At 36.1% G+C, this 19,943-nt stretch overlaps 2 protein-coding genes and 1 pseudogene across 7 annotated transcripts; all 3 read right to left on the bottom strand.

The window, feature by feature from the left end:
* Positions 1 to 6,601, bottom strand: LOC141591710 (oligopeptide transporter 7-like). Of its 6 annotated transcripts, none has more exons than XM_074412130.1 (7): positions 4,917 to 6,601; positions 3,100 to 3,623; positions 2,824 to 2,921; positions 1,795 to 2,364; positions 1,457 to 1,712; positions 1,187 to 1,369; positions 1 to 750 (listed from the first exon to the last, which is right to left on the bottom strand). In XM_074412130.1, exons 1-7 carry the CDS (start codon positions 4,981 to 4,983, stop codon positions 136 to 138), a joined length of 2,313 nt encoding a protein of 770 aa, XP_074268231.1. In that variant the 5' UTR covers positions 4,984 to 6,601; the 3' UTR covers positions 1 to 135. The 6 variants fall into 6 exon arrangements, with proteins under 6 accessions (XP_074268231.1, XP_074268233.1, XP_074268232.1 ...); XM_074412132.1 differs by having other exon boundaries at positions 3,100 to 3,620; XM_074412131.1 differs by lacking the exon at positions 4,917 to 6,601 and adding an exon at positions 3,713 to 3,935.
* Positions 4,917 to 6,549, bottom strand: LOC141591711 (putative pentatricopeptide repeat-containing protein At1g26500; annotated as a pseudogene).
* A 10,536-nt stretch (positions 6,602 to 17,137) lies between the features above and the next one.
* On the bottom strand, positions 17,138 to 18,829 carry LOC141589707 (uncharacterized). The gene has a single exon (XM_074410334.1). It carries the CDS (start codon positions 18,827 to 18,829, stop codon positions 17,138 to 17,140), a length of 1,692 nt encoding a protein of 563 aa, XP_074266435.1.
* Between the last annotated feature and the right edge of the window lie 1,114 nt (positions 18,830 to 19,943).

Raw genomic sequence — 19,943 nt, 5'->3', positions numbered from 1 at the left:
TAGCCGGAATAGAGGGAGTATAACTAAAATTGTCACTTTTTAACAAAAAAAATTTACAGTAACATTTTATCAAAAAATATATACATTTTATCGATTGTAAAATGCTTACATTTAGTTCGTCACTAAAAGGAAGAACTATGAGTAGACCACAGGACAACCCTGGACGAAGACACCCTTCTGAGTTGGGCAAGATGCATATGGACATCCATCAAGCTCATTCCCCCACCAACTCAGACTCACATTCTCCAACCCCAAACAGAAGTACAGCGCGACTCCCATGAACGCTAACCCAGCATCAAGCGCACCTGATAGCAAATAATTATGGCGCTTCCACCATTCTGGAGCGTATCTAAATGCTACATACCCCGATAGGAACCCGACCAGTATCCATGTACTATAATTCACCGCAGTTGCTGGTGGCATTGACGCTGTCGCTCCTATTAACACGGGCATGTTGATTAGTCTAATCCACTCTTGGTTTGGAAATGCCTTCGTTGCTAACCAAACTAGCACGGGAGCAATGGCTCCTCCTATGAAAAACCAATTCACTGCTCCATAGACTCCTTGGTCTCCGAAGATCCTTCGAGGTCCTATCAGACCCCAAATCACTGATGCATCGTAAAACACCGTGTCACTTGGGCATGTCCACACACTGTTTGAGGCCGTCTGTTCACATATCTCTGGAATTGTTTCCATTAGCCACCATGCTGTCCCTAGATAGACCAAACTTGATATAAGAGTACCCACTACCTGCAGGTTTAATTGAAACTAGTTTTATACCTGTGCAAAACGATAAATAAAAATAAACAGATTATTATTAAAATCTATATTATGTGTTCACATATGAAATTAGCTATATTAATATAAATTATTATTAATCACAAATGAGTATTGTAAACTTTCGAAAATATGAAATTGATCATATATAAAATATACATAATGTAAAGTTTAAGGTCATATAAAAAGAAATTGTATATAGTAAACTTTCTAAAATAAAATGAGAAATTGATGGGGTTTTTTTAGTGGTGGGATAGGGGGTAAAAAAAAAAGTCTTTTTGGCTTCCTAGCTTTAAGGAGCCAATCACAAGAGTTTAAAAAACTCCGCTTTTATATGTAAAAGATAGACTTTAACGTAAATGAGCCTGTATCCTCGATATATATGACTATAGAGTAAGTCGGAACTTACTTGAGCCATGAACATAGTTCTAGGTGGAATTTTCATATAATGGCCGAGTTTGAAATCTTGCAAGAAGGTAACAGCTTGTCTCATACTGATGCATCCGTACACCTTGAAACACATGTTTGCTACTGGATATCCCGGGTAGATGTATCCAATTATGTACTCAGTTATGATGTTCAAACCAGGTCTCTGCACGGTATTTAGTATTCACAATCATTCATCAGTTGTTGGCATGTTTTGAATGACCCTAAGTCAAATTACTCGAATATCAAGTACCTGATTTGTAATGGCAGTAATAATACCAATTGGAAGCGTGAAGAGAAATGCGACCCCACAAGCAAGCAGAACACCCCACCATGGTAGCTGAAGCTGCTCTTTGTAATACTCGCACGTGAAAATGGTGAATCCTATATTTACGACTAGGATGACCCAAAACCACCATTCAGGGACTTCCCTGTACCTTCTCATAAGCTTAGTATGTACGTCCATCTTCTTATCTTTGAAACTCGCTTTGCTTTGCTCCCATATTTCGCTGTCATTCGTGAAAATCTATATTTATATTCCAAAACTGCTCAAAAATATATATAGAGTATTAGACGAGACGTATGTTTCACCTGCCATGAAACAATGCTACGTGGACGATCGTGGCACTGAGTGCAGCGAAACCAACACCATAAAACGTGGCGAAAAAGGTGCTCAGATAAAGATGACCTTGTTTCTCATAAGCTTCCTCATTGATATGGAAATTGGAATCCAGAATTGCTGTGATATTGTAAACGGAACCAGTTACAGTGAACAACTTTTGCGAAAATATGGGGAAGGTCTTGGCTTTGTAGACGTTGAGCCAATAGAATATAGGGGTGAACACATACATCACAATAGCAAAACCAACAGCTACATTAGCAGTCGCGAACCACGGGCTTGCAAGTGGGCTTCCGAGATATGCTGAGATAGTGGACCAGTCCAACCCAAAAGCAGCTATTCCGAGCCCATGTAGCCCAGATCCCAGCTGTTGAGCTATAACTGATCTTGGAAAGCTCCAACAGATCCAAGAAAGGGAAGTCAACATTTGGAACAGATAGCCTGGAAATATGTAGTAGGCAAAGCTGCAAACAAAGGCCACCAGAAAAAATTGGGTGCGCGTTATCCCGCCTTTGGGTCGTTCGTCCTTCTCATGTAAAGCCCTGTTCCATCATTTTAGGGACACCCTTCTTATTAATTCTGAAACTGATGATTACAAAGTAACTCCATTTCATTGATATCTTGCACTTTGAAAGTGGCACATTTCTAAGCATTACAATAAATTATACTCCCTCCGTTCTGGTCATTTGTTTAGCTATACCTAAATATATTTAGGTGTCTCATTCATTTGTCTACCTTTCTATATTGGGATTGTTTTTTAAAGGTAATTTGATGATCCAAATTTTGGCCATACAACCGAAACTCTTAAAACACGTCTATTGAGCGAAATACAAATTCTCTTATCAGACGGTAATGAAAACTAGTGAACAGCTATTTAACCGTCTGTGAGATGAGAAGGTGGATAACAATTCTCGGGCATGAAATAGTTGTGGTTATGATGGTAGAATTAGAAATATGTCCACCATTTTCAGCTTAGTAATAACGAATAAGTAAAAGAGTACCTGAACAAGGAGACTTGGACAAGATTAGACGGCCACCACATTTCAGCTGGTTCCACCAAGTATCTTCGGAATAAGCCTGCCCATCCGAACCCCAACACCTACCATTCCCTTTATCATTAATCTCAATTAATAACTCCTAACTAATTGGCTTGAAAACATAAGGGATTAGTCAACCTTGTTCATTTGTACGGCCAAGCATGAGTTATCAATTTTCGCAAATTCTTATTTCAGACGGGCTATTATTAAATTGCAAGCAGGGATTAGTTAATTAGGTACCTGGGTAGTTAGGATGACGAGCAAGGAGACAAAAAAAGTCATATTCTTCTTATAAAATATCTTAACAACCGTAACAACATGGATGGCGTAAACAGTACCCGCCCCAGCATTAGCAAAGATGGTTATAAGCACATGCTCTTTTACATTGAATGGGCCCGGGTTCAACGAGAACTCCCAGCAGGTCCCTTGGAAGAAGTTGCGGTGAGGCAGCTTGGCTGCCATCCACTGGCCCAGGGGGACCACTGCCACCTGGGCAGAGATGGCGGTTATGGAAAGTGGCTGTGATCGATACCAGAAGAACTGGTTCAAGAAGGACAGCAGTATGCAGGACAATGTTCCCAACACCCACATTCTCACTGTCAGCACTGGCAGCTCCGGGTCATCCGTCGTTGGTACTGTCATCGCCACCTGTTTTATCGGCGAGTTCTCCTCCGCTTCCACTCCGTATTCATGGTACTCTGACGACGAACCAATTCCTTCATCTTCCTCCTTGATTCTGTCATCTACTAACTTTTCTTTTTCTACTGCCAAAAAAAATGTCTTAAAAATCTAGTAACAGATATCGAAAGATTACATGAGGAACAATAAAAGTCAAAGGTTTTAGAGAATCTACACAAAGGTACATGTGTATCTTGATCAAATGAATCTTCCATCTCTGACTCTCTGCCGCAGTAGGTGGGGTTGACGTACAACTAATTGTTGTTAACTAATGATATACGGAGTATAATTATTATATTATACACTAGATAATGGAGTAACATGGACTATTTTAATCTGAGATTCTTTTGCCAAAACAAAATATTCCCTCGATTCAAGTCACCTATTTGTATTTTTAAATTTTAACCACTATTTATGGGTGAAGAAAATCTTCAAAATTATTTTTAGTGTATAAGAAAAAATATAGTCATGTCAGATCTAGTACATGATACAAAAAAAAAAAATCAAAATTTTATAATTTTTATTATAACAAGTTTAGATCCTGCGCAATGAATGCACAGTATTTATAGAGTTGCTAATATAGACCCGTGCAATATATGCACAGTATTTATAGAGTTTTACTTTTAGTGTATTATTTATAGAATTTAAATTGACAATTCACTTATTTTTCATGTTTCTCCTTAATGTATTTTGATTAGAGAAATAAATAAAAATTTAAATCGTAAGAAGTAATAAAATGAGTATTTTTTTTTTAACCGAGAAATTAATGATGTTAATTTAAAACTATTTACTAATAACATATTTTTTAGCTGCTAATTTTTATCATAAAAAGTCAATGAATTTTAACAAATATTTACTAATACCATATTTTTTAGCCGCAACTTCTTATCATAAAAAGTAAATAAATTTTTATCAATAAGTTCTTTAAAAAAATAATTTCCTTATCTTGAAAAGATCGGAGATAAATTTGTGCAGAACGTGAAATATTAAATGTTATAAATATTTAAATACAAAAGATTATATCCATTTATAACTTATCATGTCCACACCTATATTATATGCTAAAAATACCAAGCACTATTCTATGAAATATGTTTTAGACGGGAAAAAGTTGGAGTTTCGCCTATTCATTTAGTAAATAGGGGATGTGTAACTCAAGATATTAATGTTTGAATATGTGCATTGACTAATGTGCAAAAGAAATGGGGTATTTCAATAGAAATTCTCTTATACAATTAGTTATTGATTAATGACTATATAGAAAAAGAATAGCATAAGAGCAGTGAGAAGCAAAAGCACAGAATGAACAGTCTCCATATGAACATAAAAGAGCCAAAAATTTAGAATGTGGTGGCAGTACAAGAAGCAGGCATGCTTACAGGTTAGAACTAGAAGCACATAATCTTGAATTCCGTTCAGTTCTGGAGTGAATAGTGACTCCGTCATTCTTTAGCTGCTTAGTATCGTACTACCATCGATCAATCCGCGTAATTTAACCCAGAAAATGGATCTTCAGGATTCACCCCACATCAATCAGAATATCATAATATCCCTAATGTTTCTTCTGAAAATAAAATAAAAGAATGAGTTAATCAGATGTCAAACTAAAGCAGGTGTATCAAAACCCAAATATATGCTCTGAGATATAATCCGGACTAGCATAAACCAGAAATCAAGTTCTGGAAGCTCGCTTTATCGATAATACGGTCGGTGCCTTGTGATAAACGAAGAAACAAAGAGGGATTTCTGCCTATTTCCATCTTGTAGAACATAAGACGGGCTTCCTCAAGTCGCCCAACTTTGCAAAAGCCGTCAATGAGGCATTGAAAGTTACAATCCAAGGAAGGCATCTATGTTTCTCCACCGTTTCAAAAATTTGTCTTGCCTCCCAGACTAGCCCATTCTTATACATACCACGGATGAGAATGGTATTAGTGTGAGTATCAGGAAAATCGTTCTTTGAAATCTCAAGCTTAAGAGACCGAGCTTCCTGCAAATGACCCGCATCAGTCATCACAAAACCCTTAACTCTACCTGCTTCACAAAAACCTCTGATCATAATAGTGTACATGACAACATCAGGAGCAACGACATTATCCTCGACCAGTTTATGAAACCAGTTGTTCGCTTCCTCAAATCTTTCAACTCTAAACAACCCATCAATGAGGCAACTATGACCCTTAACCCCTAAAACATATATCTGAATCTCAAACACTTTAGAAAGCTAACACACTTCATCAACCTTACCAAACTTGCAAAACCCCGCAAAACGACCTTCCCAACTCCCAAGTAATCATATCAGGAAGACAGCTATTACGACTCATAAGGCTTCTCAGCTCGACACAAACCCAACATAACAATAGTATATAAGTTACAGTATTCGGCGAAATCCCTCTCTCAGTCATTTCATCAAACAATGACGGTGCATACTCTAACATACCAATGTTACGCAAACCATGAATCAAAATACTGTAAGTAGCGACATTGGGCGCGCAATTTAACTTCATCATTTGATTATAAACCACTAACGATAACGATAACGATAAAGATAACAAAAACACTTCCTGCAGCACCGTAACATATAAAACACCCGCCTTGCAATCAAAATCTTTTTTCACCGAAACCCGCCTTAAAATAACCCGAAATCAACACTAAAAACGCCTCAACTCCGCATTTCCGCATTTCGGCAAGAGTATCCCAAAATACAGTAAACCCATCATTATTTTTTACTAATAAAATATTATGAATTAAATTAACAAAGTTCCAAGCTTTGAGAGAACGGTACCGAGTAGCCCATAAGAAGAACCGGAAACCCGACTTGAGAGTGGGCGGGTTGGTCAGCACAGACGACACCGTTTTGGGTGTGAGAAGGGAGGTGACACGGTCGAGTTCAGGTTCGGGTTGTGGGTTGTTTGTGAGGATGGAGGTTATGTGGGTTAACGGGTCGGGTTTGAAGGTTTGGGAAGTGAAGGGTTTGAATATGGTGGTGAGTCGTCGAAGCGGGTGTGTCATTGCAGAGGAGATGGAGAAGAGCGGGACTGTGTGGGTGGGAGGGCGGGGAGAAGGTGATTAACCGGTTTTGAACCGAAGCGGAATTTATAGGTTAAGGTCTTTTGACACGATTATAACACGTATCTATTTAAAGACAATTGTTTAAGACGGTTGTGTCCTCTTAAACTTCAAACAAAGTTAAATAGTAGGAGTAAGGTGTACTCAAACCTTACTAGGTTGCACGGACACTCCTCCTAATCGGCGTTCCCGTGTCGGACACGACACTCGTCGGACACACGTCAAAACGTGTCGGACACTTGTAAAGCCGTGTCTAACTTTCATCTTTTATTTCTAAGACGATGTCACACGTGTCCATGGTATTTTGAGCCGTGTCCATGGTATTTGGACACACCTGGCCTCCAAACGGAATCAAGTTGAATTTAAGTTAAATGGCAAGAATTGTTATATGGTTAAATTTGGTGGGGAAATAAGTTTTTTTTGGAGACAAATGATGTCATTTAGATTAATAATGAGATGTCGAAATAGATTGATTATAAGTTGGTTTTGGTTTTGGAAATGAGAATGAGTTATAATTAACGTAAGTTTTACTTTCACTTATTTAAATTTAATATTCTATACTTTTTCAAAAATAAAATCACACATATATAACTATAGAATATATATTTTATTAAATTTAAATGTCGTGTCCCGTGTCCTAAATTTCATGGGTTACCGTGTCACGTGTTCGTGTCGTGTCCGTGTCCGTTTTGGTGCAACCTAGTTGAGTACACGAGTCTTGTTGAACCATTGGATTCCTGGTACTCAAATTGACGTCGGACATGAACAGGCCTACACAAAGTTAAATAGTGTTATCGCCGAGGAGTAACAGCAGTGAAGAACTTGTGGTGGCCGACTTGTCAAGCAGCGGCGGACCTAGGGGTGCGCACAGCACCCCACGTGCGCACCCTTAATTGGCGGATTTTTTTTTTCAAAACTGAACTGCAACCAAAGGATATATACCATTTCCGTGTACTTTGACTTCTTCAATATTGATATAAAACCCCAAGTTGTAAACAAGAGATTCCTGGTTCAATCCCCCATAACCCCCGTTTCTCATATTTTATTTATGCACTTTATATTTCTTATTTTATTTCCTTTTTTCCAACGACATTTTTTTTTAGTTTTGTGCTTTAAATTACTAATTTTGTTAAATTCTCTTAAATGAAATTGTTTTATGAATATTTTTTTACCTTTTGTTTTTATTTACTGTGCTCTATTTATGATTTTGTCTTTTGAATTTTAATTATTCGGTAATTTAAGTAACACAAGTTCTAGAATAAGACAGTCATTTTGTTTAAGAAAATCATTCATTTATTACTATTGATAAATGAATGTTTTTTATATAAATTGACTGTCAATACGAGATCGTCTTACACAAGAATAATGTTTGATTAATATCCTCAATTTTAGGTTTATCGAACATTAATTTGAAAAATTTCCATTAGAATTTTAGAGACTTGTTTTCAGTTTCTAGAACATGATATCGTGGGTTAAGCATAAATCTGTAGTACCCGTATTTGTGGAAAAAAAATAAACCTTGGTATAATGTTTACTATGTAATGACAAATTGACAACGATGAAGTTTAATCATTAATCTTTTTTTTGTATATAAAGTTTTTTTTTTGTGCACCCTCATTTTTAAAGCTCTGGGTCCGCCACTGTTGTCAAGTCGACAGTTTTGAACTGGAAGTTGACAAGAAAATTCGAGTCAACAAAGTCTCAATTTTTATATAACTAACTTCAACTAAGGTCATGTTCTTTCTCGCTTAGGGATGTCAGTGAAACGGGTACAAATGAATACTGTCCAACTTTGGTGGGTGGTGAGACGAGTGCGGGTACAAATTCTACAAAAAATTTACCCGTGATGGATAGTGGAGCAAGGATGGATTTTGCATCGTTCTTGCCCACTTCATACTATTTTATCTAAACACAAACAAACTGTAGACACCTCATTTCTGCACCCCTCGCCAACCACCCGGTGATGATTGGGCCGCATGTTTGATACGCGGAACGATTTGTGACAGTTCTTAAGTTTATCGTCAAGTGATTGCTCAAATACTAATGTCTACCTCTTAGTTGTCATCTACGTGCCGATACGGTCGTTTTGGCAGTAATTAGAGTACATTTGGAGTCCGGGTCAAAAACCGTCTTCATTTCCTATAACCGTCAAAACCCGAGTCAAAGCAATGTGCTTGTCTACCTAAGGTTAGGATGTCATAAAATGTTGAGATTATGTCTCATTTTGAGTCTCATGTCACTTCATTAGGCTAAACTAAAAGTTTACATTACAAAATGTGCATTTCATTTAGCTAAAATAATAACCCGACCTTTAGGCCCATTTTACGAGCTCATAACAACTTTTTTGGGTCAGGCCTATTTCACAGAAAGTTCTAGATCTCTTTCTTAGCTTTCCAACGCCACCGAAATCACCGTAATCCGAGTCTTGTAGAGAAAGTTATGCCTAAAATACGACAGACTGTCAAACGCGCTTTCTTACGCAGGAGGAACCTACCCGGGAAAGGACGCAGCAACTGCTGCGCCTCTTCCAAGGGACGCAGCACCTGCTGCGCCTTTTCCAAGGGCTTTCTTTTTGTCCAAGTTTCCGTGTTTAACCTAAGTCGGTTATTTCCGGATCTTTCCTTCCGTATCCTAGTCTTACCATAATTCCGTCGTGTGATTAGTATAAATAGAGACCTTCGGTCTCACATATTTCTCACGCGAGTGTCCGCCCTTCTCTTCTCCCTTTGCATTCTAGACTTTGTTCTTACTTTTTGGCGTCTACGTGCTTGAACATTCGACCACGTAAGCTCGGATCCTTCTGAGTTCCAGCCTCGTTTTGCATGACCGACCAATTTGACCAACTCCACATCAATCAACTTAATTAACTAATCGTTTTCCTCTTACGAGGGCACTTTCATATTTGCATTATAGTTCGAGTCGAGCATCGCTAATCGATATCTTAGTCCTTCTCGTTTCGTCAAACATGTAAGTCTGAGGGTGTATATCTCTCTTTATTTATCGTTATTTTCTTTTTGTATCATCAATTGTAAGGTTTATGTCGAAAATATCATTAAAACCGATTTCTAAAACCTTGTTTAAAACCTCTTTTTACGGATTTCCAGTAGACAAACCGTCGAGAAAGGACGGAAGAATCGCTCGTGCCTCTTGAAGGAGCGCAGATTCGCCGCGCCTCTTGAAGCCAAGCTGCCTCGATTCTGCTTCCTTTCTTCTTCCTTCGTCCTCTGTAATTCGTCAAGTATTTGTTTTGTTTCGTTTGTTCTTTAATTCTTTGACATTATAGCACAATGATTTCACATGTATAATTCATCATCCATTGGCATATATAATTCATCCTAAATCCGACTTAAATCCCAAGTAATCTCATATTTGCGGGTTTTCGTCATTAAACTCAATTCGGGTTTTAGAGATTCAATTCATCAATATTGAGATTCTGGAATTCATCATTGACATATTTACATCTGTTATTTGTCATATCTATCATATATTCGTCATTAATCCATTGTATTTAACCTAATTAATTATTTAGTTTATTAACTTGTTAATAATTCTCATTAATCTTGTATTAATTCGTTTAATTCCGTCTCATCCATGTTTTGTTGTTTTATGACCCATCAATCACATGTAAATAACCTATTAATCACTTTCATCCAAATAAATAATTTAATCAATCATTAAATTTACCAACGAGTATTAACAACGCGCAATTCCGGCTTCACAACTGACCGTGTCAGAACAAACGCAAAGAATCGCTGCGCCTATTCAAGGGACGCTTGCTCTCTGCTGCTTTGTTCGGTTGAATTCTGCCTCTGAACTCCGTTGTTGCCTGACCTAGTTTAATTAGCTTACGTATAATTAACTACTATCCATATTATCACCTTCTGATTTGTTCGTTAATTTATTTGTTTATTCTTTTTCTCCTCAAATTATCCGTTTTAAAGGTATTTTCGACATAAATCGCTAAACCCAATGTAATTATTGTAATTTTCATTATTGTAATTCTGTTTCTTGTATTATTTGTATGTTTTCACTTGTAATTGAGCACTAAATCCCACTTCGACATTAATTGTATGCTAAATTACGTGTTAAGCGACTTAGCATTAATTCACATGTTAGGATTAAAACTTGGATGTTGCATTGCATGCATATAACCGACGATATATCAAGTATGAATAACTTCCCTAATCATTAGTAGAGGCCGCTATCGAGGCGGGCGGGATTAGGTGTTCGATCAAAAGAGCTTCCTAATACGTACCCTCACCCCTTACTCCAGATCTCTGTGAACATCCGTGTTCATTGGCATCCACGAGAGTCATTCTAGACATAGAATGCTAAGGGTAACGATTGCTCAGTGTTCATGTCTTTACTTTGTGTCTTGACATGGCACGAGGTATTCGAACGGTTCCAATTTCCCATAAAAATTGGTGGCGACTCCAACAAAAATGCAAACGCTTGTTCTCTTCCTCCCAAGCGCCCCCGTGGGCCCCCCGCTGTCCACACAAACACATATATTTACATAAATGGTGAATCTTACTTTTCTCAATTATATTTTAAAATTATGATTCATTGCTTACTACAATTTAAAATTGAGTTGATCGTTTCATATTTAAAGTTTTCTGTCATTTGAAGAATAGAAAAGTATATTATTTAGATCAATAACATCCTCGGTTTTTAAATATTGAAATTCACTTTTAAGAGTTATGAAAATGATGAATACGTTTTTTTTAATTTGGGAAAATGATGAAGGGTAATTGTGGCGTTAATGGTGACAAGGTTTGTGGATTTTACGTCGTACACGATAAATAAGATGAAAAATATATTCGTTTTAAGGTTAAAACGGTAGTAAGGCCCTGTTCTTTTAGACTTAATTTCAGTTCAGCTTTAATAAGTTCGGTTCAGTTCAGTTCAGCTCCATTAAGTTCAATTCACTTAAATTTAGTTCAACATTACTATTATTATTCTTATTTTGTATTCTTATTCTTATCATTATTATTAATATTACATTAATTTATTTACTATCATTATTATTATTAATATATTATTATATTTTTAAATATTTATTATATTACTATTATTATTATATTATTATTACTATTATTATTGTTGTTATTATTATTATTATTATATTTAAAATAATTATTCATGGGGCACGCTCAGCAGACCTCGCCTGCATGCAACCTACGGGTCTCACGGGTTTAAGTGATTGCCACCTCATACAAAAAAGTTCATTTGGACCTCTATAAATATCTTCTTTGGACCCATTCCAAATGAGACACGTGCAAGATTCATGTAATAGGGTGGCGCCCTATCGCTATCCTTATTTTATTTAGGTGAGGGTGATAATTAGACAAGAAAGCTCGCGAGCTACTCGAGTTCAATTTGCTAAAAGCTTAGCTCGGGCATGGCTAATCGCCTAAAAAAAGTGATTTAAGTGCAATTTTTAACCTGAGTAATTTTAAATTTATTATAAAACTGGAGTAATAATTTTAGAAACCCACGTATAGAATGCAATAATTAGTAATTTAATCTATTAAAAATATTGAAAGAGAAAAAAAATTATCATTTATCACAAGTTACTGCTATGAGATCGTCATATGATACAACTATATAAAATATGATCATTTAATGTGAAAATTAACTATTTTAAATTAAAAAGTGACCACTTTTTTTTTTTTATTATAAAGCGAATCTTCTTAACATAAAATGGTCATCATAAAATGACCACTTTTTGTCCAGCGTACCCTTTAATCTCGCCGGCTTGATAATAAGTACAATATTTCCAAACTCGAGTGAGCTCGACACCGAGTTTTTGTTTCATAGGCATAAGCCAAGTTAGCACTCGGATTAGCACTTAGCTCGTTATCACCCCTAAATTCAGGTTCACAAATTTTTAGGTCAAATAGTTACAATAAAACAAAATTAAAAAAAAACATGGAAATACACAACATAATTGTCTTCTTATACGCATATGTGAGATGATATTTAATCCGTTTAATTTTGAAACGAATATATCCGTTTTAGAGTTGACTTGTTGATCCGGGTTTATAAAGTCGTAACTAGTTTTGTGGCCCGTGAATTTCACGGGATATTTTGTTTTTAGTGTGATGTTTTTAGTGTTTCTAGTAATTGAGACTTTATAAAATATCAAATCACATAGTAAGATTACCTCATGAATAATTCATGATAGATCGTGTACTAAAAATACAGGCATTGACATGTTAACATAAAGATCAAAGTCGATAAATTAAAGAGTGCTATTTTTTCAAAGGTAAAATGATGAAAAAAAATCAACAAATACCAAAATAAAAAATACAGTTGAAAAAAAAAACTAAAAAACTATTACTCATTCACGTTGATGTCGTCAATCTTACACTTAGTTTTTAATATATACTAGTTCTTTAAGCAATCCTAATATTTTACTTCTCCATATAGTCTTCTTTCTCCAATGAATAGTCCCTATAAAAAAGTAACTCAGTAATTAGTGCGAATTAACCAACCAAACAGTGGAGTTTGTTTTATACAATATTATCGTTATTAACTTAAACTTCCTCTTAAATAGAGAAAGAAAGAGGGAATATGAATAAAGTCTTGGAGATGTAAGTATGTTAACCTTTGAATAGGTCAACACCACAAATCTTGGTAGACTCTAAATGAGAACAAAACAAATACATACGATGAAGTTGAAAAATGTGATCGAAATTTCATACCAATGGAACTTGCACTAAAAAAGAAATAAATTAGTTAATAATCTAAAACCTTAATACATTTACCTTAATTGGAATAGAATCATAGGAAGATTAGTGACACATTTAGTTCTATGAACAATAGGGATGGGAAAAATTTTGGTTTATAAATTTTGCCTTCCAACAAAAATATATAAACAATTGAGGATGCGTTTATGACTTTTGAGCATCATTTTTTCATTATTATCAAATTTAATATAAGTATAAATATGAATCAAGGTTCATGACTTTTGAGTTTTGAGCATCATTTTTTTCATTATTATGAAATTTAATATAAACATAAATAAGGAGTAAGGAGAAATGGAATGCATAAGGTTTGCTTGATTACTAATAATTATAATTTTTATTTATTTTTTACAAAATCTACTTTATACAAGAGTGGTTTAAGATATTATCGTATGTAATCAAATATGACATATAGATTATGGTAGATAGTTTGGCTTGCCTTTTAATTAGATTTATAGATTATAGATTTTTTATTTAGATTATAGAGTTATAAATTTTTCTCAGTATTATGAAGTCTAATATAGACATAAATATGGTGTAAGGATAAATGGAATGTGAAAGATTTGCTTTATTATTATTGTTATTGTTATTATTATTATTATTATTATTATTATTATTATTATTATTATTATTATTATTATTATTATTATTATTATTATTATTATTATTATTATTATTATTATTATTATTATTATTATTATTATTATTATTATTATTATTATTATTATTATTATTATTATTATTATTATTATTTTACACAATCTACTTTGCACGAGAATGGTTTAGAAATTATCTTCCGAAATTAAAATATGACATGCAGAATAATAATGGTAGATAGTATCGCTTGCTTTTTAATTATATTATGGAATTAAAGTTAAATAAATAGGTAGATTAATAACCAAATTTATGAGAGGAAAATAAAGAGTTTATATTAGTTTTTTAGTGATTGCAACTACTATTTCTTTTAAATTTTTTTTGGTACTTATAAGCATGTGATAATTTTGGAGATAATTAGCTTTTTAATACATAGTTTTGTCTTTTTATAATATTGTATAAAAATAAATAATTAAGTAATTAATATAGATGAATTAGTATTAACCTCTATAAAAATGCCATGTGAATTAAAATTAAATGTTTTAAGTAGCCTTTTAATTATATTGTATAGAAAAATTTTACCTCAGTTTCATGCCTTTTGTATTTCTTTCATCTTCAGATTACCACGTGATGCTTTGTCTTATCTGCATTCACATACATTTCACGATGCTTTTGAAATTCATATAAAAAACATATTGACCAAAAGGTAAAACATCAACATGGCAAAAACTTCACAAATGAATCAATCTTGTCACATGTAAATCATTGAAATTAAACCAAATGGAAAACACGAATTTAAATATAAATCAAAGGATTTATAAAACCAATAACATAAAAAATTAAAATATACTTTATTGGAGATAACAACAACAATACTCAATATACTCTCTATAATCAAATAAATAAATTAAACCATAAAATATAATCCACAACTTAGAAACTCATGGGCAAATGAGCAATAGATTTTAAATAAATATTGTGAATAGAAATTATCATAGGTATTATAGGTTTTATAGCCATCACACAACCATAGACTCCCATATTTTAATTTTATTTTTAATTTATTTTGTGGTATTATTAAATTACATAATTGATTGCCGAGCAACTCAAGAGGTGAATTAAATAGGGAAAAATGTTAATGAAAATTATGGGTATTAAGTAGTATAAAGAAATCTAATCAATTTATTAACATATTATATTACAAAAATTAATTAGATAGGAAGAAAGTGTTAATTAATTATAAATTATGACATTTATTAACATGTTTTTATTACAAAAGTTCAATTAAAATGTCAATATTGATTATAAGTTATGAAATTTTGATGTAAATTTGTAAGAGTTACATAAATTAAATTAATTTATAGAAAAATGATTAAATCTATAAAATAAGACAATTACGTGGCAATGAGTTTTGATGCTCACATTTACGTGGCATTTACGTGGCATTTTTGGATCCTATGTGGCTTTGTCTGCGTGGCGTTTATTAGTCATTTTAGGGTAGCCTTTTAATTATATTTTATAGATACGTAACCACATTCATTGTACCCTCATTTCAAACAACAAAAAATAACGGAAAATCCCGCTCACGCCTCCTTCTCTGTCTCTCTCTCTTCTTCTTCGTCTTCCCTTTTCCTCTCCCTCTGTTTTCAAAAGAAAACATGGCAGATCCAATCTGCATCAAAACCCTAACTACTCACGATCTTGATCGTCCATCCATCAGATTGCCTAATGAATTCAGAGATTTTGTTTGTCTCCATCTAGATGCCGACGCAAACGTAGTGAAGAATGATGGGTCGTTTTCGGTTCCAATTCTCGATGTCGATTTCTGAAAAAAAACAGCCTCTTTACAAATTCACCTTGGAATCCATTGTTCGTAAAACAGGATGTTAAGATCCAAGTCACCGTGCAAGAAGGCGTTGTGTACATCCATTTGGTGAAGCTCCCATTTGTTTATTGCAGCGACGGCTAGAAAAGTGCGTACCGTGACCATTTTTACGACTGGAGCAAAAGTTTCCCCGAAGTCCAAACCTTCCACCTGGTGATTTCCAAACACAACAAGGCGCTTTTAGACGCTCAATTTCTCCATTGGATTGGTATTTAATTTTATAAATCCACCTACACCCAAGAGCCTTCTTGTCGGGGGGAAGTGTTGTAAGTTCCCATGTCTCATTTCGTTCCAGAGCCTCAATTTCAGATTTCATAGCATCGCACCATTCTTTATTTCGGATTGGCTCTTTGAAAGTCGGGGGTTCGACTCCAACTGTGATAGCTGCCAGGAAACAGCGATGTTTGTCCGAAAAAGAATTGCAATTAATGTAATTAGTGAGGGCATAGGACGTACCTGAGGGCGACGTGGGGGAGCTCGGTTCGCTGGATGGTGGGGATGGACTATGCGCGGTCTCGAGAACATAACCACGAAGTCTTGAATTGGGGAATTTCTGACGCTGGCCACGACCCATTACTTCACCCGTTGTATTGCTCGTAGTTGTGCTAGATTCGGGAATGTCATGGTTGGGCTCGTTAGAGATCATATCAGAAATCGAGGGGCCTGAGGTCGTGTCATCAGTTGCCTCGGCATTCGGGTCTGAGGTCGTATCATCAGTGGCCTCGGCATTTGGGCCTGTGTCGGTCTCAACAGGCTGCTCCAAATAATTATAATCCGTGTCCGAGTCATAGAATTCGGGTGCAAGAGGGTCACACGTAGTGGGTTCGGCTAAGTCATTGAATGGATAAACGGATTCATGAAAAACGACATCCCGAGATAGAAAATACGATTTTGTGTCAAGATCAAATTATTTCCATCCATTCTTATTGTGAGGGTACCCGACAAAAACACACTTGCGACCCTTCTTTTCAAATTTATCTCCCTTAGTATTTTGATTATGCGCAAAACAAAGACACCTGAACACCCGCAAATTTGTGTAAGAGGGCGGCTTCCCATACAAACATTCATAAGGGGTCTTATTATTAAGCAATGGAGTGGGGGTTCGATTAATCAAATAAGCAGCTGAGAGAACGCATTCACCCCAAAAAGATTGAGGTAAATTACCTTGAAATCGAAGGGCCCGTGCTACGTTCAAAATATGCTGGTGCTTGCGTTCAACATGTCCATTTTGTTGGGGCGTGCCAACACAAGAGGTCTCAAAATGAATTCCTTTGGAGAAAAAATACCCGGCCATACAGTTGAATTATGTTCCGTTATCACTACGAACAGTTTTAATAGTTTTAGAAAATTGAGTAGTGACCATATTAATGAAACTCATGAACATATCTGTAACTTCAACTTTATCGAGCAGTAAATAGACCCAAGTAGCTCGGGAATAGTCATCTACGATTGTCAAAAAATATCTCGCTCCACATGAGGATGCGACACGATAAGAACCCCACAAATCACAGTGTATTAATTCAAAAATAGCGGTAGCACGTTTGTTATTCAAATAGAAAGTATTACGATGTTGCTTCGCAAAGTGACACACATCACAAACAGAGTCTTTATTGCAAATTAAATTACTCAAAGAGGGAATGGTCTTGACAACTTTATCTGACGGATGCCCCAGACGCTTATGCCAAAGATCAAAGGTACCTTGATCGGTTATGCTATGAACCGCCAAAGGTCGCTCCCCCGCGCAAATCCAGTAAAGTCCATCCCATAGCTCACCGACTCCAATCGTCGTCCTCAGGGAACGGTCCTGTATGAGACAACAATTTTGGGAGAATTCAAAATAATAGTCAGTGTTTGTCGTTAGTTGAAATATAGAAATTAAGTTGCATTTCAACGTTGGAACAAATAACACATTGCGAAGGGTGAGAGACGGATTGATATATACGGAACCCATTATCGTGGACGTCACTTGTTGTCCGTTTGGCAGACAAACGGGTCTACCCGGAATTGTGTACCTGTCCTCCAAATAATTTAGGGTACCTGTAACATGGTTAGAGGCTCTTGTATCGAGTATCCAAGAACACATACCACTGAGACGATCATTAGCAAGGAGAGAATGAGCAGTAGCGCCGGATATGACTGCATTTACATGTGCAGCGGGTTCCTTATCACGCCCAGAGCTCGAACTCGAGGCCCCTGCGTCTTTCCCACGAGGGCCTTCCTTCCTCCGACGTCGATATTCAGCCACCGTTCGTGGCCTTTCACCCCACCAATCTGGGAACCGTTTGGTTTTGAAGAAACAATTCGAGACCTCATGTCCCCTTGTCTCGCAGAAAGAGCAAAACAGTTGGCGACGCTCTCCCCTTTCTTGGTCCCGTAACACCCTCCAGTCGACAGAGGAATTAGGGACAGCAAAGGCCGCGACTTCAGACACGTCAGGAGTAGTGGGGTCTGACCGCAAGCGTTCCTGTTGAACAAACACACTATAGGCACGGCTTAGGGTTGGGAGGGGGTCTAGTTGGAACTGTTGAGACCTAACACCTCCATACAAAGACGAATCTAGACCCATAAAAAACTGGTGCAATCGTTCATTATCTAGACGCTTAAGAGCAGCCGTACCTATGTCGCATTCGCACTTGCCACACTTACACGCAAATGGTGGTTCGTGCACAATAAGGGCATCCCAGAGAGATTTCAATTTACCATAATAAGTGGTTACGTCCATACCTTTGATTTGTTTACAGTTATGGAGTTGAGTTTTCAAACCGTGAATTTTGGTGCCGTCAACGACATCAAATTGCTCTTTCAATTCTGCCCATAACACCGATGCATCCGCCACATAGGAGACGTTGTCGAGAATGGAGGGATCGATTGTATTGCGAAGCCATTGCACGAGTGTACAGTGAACGGCCTCCCAATTGTCGAGGTCAAATTTGCTTGTTGGCTTTTTGATCGAACCGTCTATGAACCCGAATTTGCGTCGAGCTTTCAAAGACATAGTCATGGAGTGTTGTCAGTCATGGTAATTATCACGACGAAGCATGATATGGGATATTTTTGCTCCGGGTCCATCTTGGGATCCGAGATAATACGGGCTCGAAGGGTCGATTTTGGGAAATTCGACAGTGGAATCGAGCTTGTCGCCCATGGCAGCCGACTTGAGGATTTTCGTGGTTTTAGTTTTGTGTAAGTTTTAGGGTTTGTTGTGAAAAAATCCCTGATACCATGTTAAGATCGTATGAGGGGAAAGGTTGTGTTTTATTGATGAATGCATTGGCTTATATAGTTACAATCCAACGTGTGAATACAATAATATTGTGACGATATTTGCCTATAATTACGGGATATTATTGACTAATAAGATCACATAATAATCTCGTAATATCGGTATAACCGATATTCCTAACACAGGACGCTTTGAATATTACTTAAAGGAAGAGTGGAGAAGCTACATGGGTACCAAGGAATTTAAGGTGGGATCAACAATGGTGTTTAGTTGGAACAAAAACAGGCAGTTAACAGTTAAAACGGGGTTGCTCGGGGAGATAGCGTCATTATTGTGCCGTGGTGAGGAAGAGGAGGACGAATCGCGTCGTGGTTCAACCTAATGCCTAATTTTCGTGAGGATTTTTTTTTTCGTTGATTTATATAAACCCATTTAATTAAATGGATTTTTCGATTACATTTCGAGTTATATAAACTCATTTAATTAAATGGGTTTTTCGATTACATTTCGAGTTATTTGATAGGGTATTCGGGTTTTGGGTTTCGGGTATTGGGTTTCAGATTTCGGGTTTTCGATATTGGTTTTATGGGTTTTGGTATTGGTTTTATGAGTCTTGGGATGTGGGTTTAGTTTACGGTTCATGGGTTTGGGGATTTTGGTTTTGGTTTCGGGTCTTGGGTTTTGATTATTGGGTTTAGTTTACGGTTTATGGGTTTGAGGATTTTGGGTTTTGGTTTCGGGTCCTGGGTTTTGGGATTCAGGATTGGGTTTTGATTATTGGATTTTGGTTTTGCTTTCGGGATTCGGGTTTGGGTTTCGATTATTGGATTTTGGTTTATGGGTTTGGGGATTTTGGGTTTTGGTTTTGGTTTTGGTTTTGGTTTCG

This window comes from Silene latifolia, chromosome 7, assembly GCF_048544455.1.
Source record: "Silene latifolia isolate original U9 population chromosome 7, ASM4854445v1, whole genome shotgun sequence".
NCBI classification, from domain to species: domain Eukaryota; kingdom Viridiplantae; phylum Streptophyta; class Magnoliopsida; order Caryophyllales; family Caryophyllaceae; genus Silene; species Silene latifolia.
The sequence above is the reverse complement of the archived record's forward strand: the minus strand, read 5'-3'. Positions and strand labels throughout refer to the sequence as shown.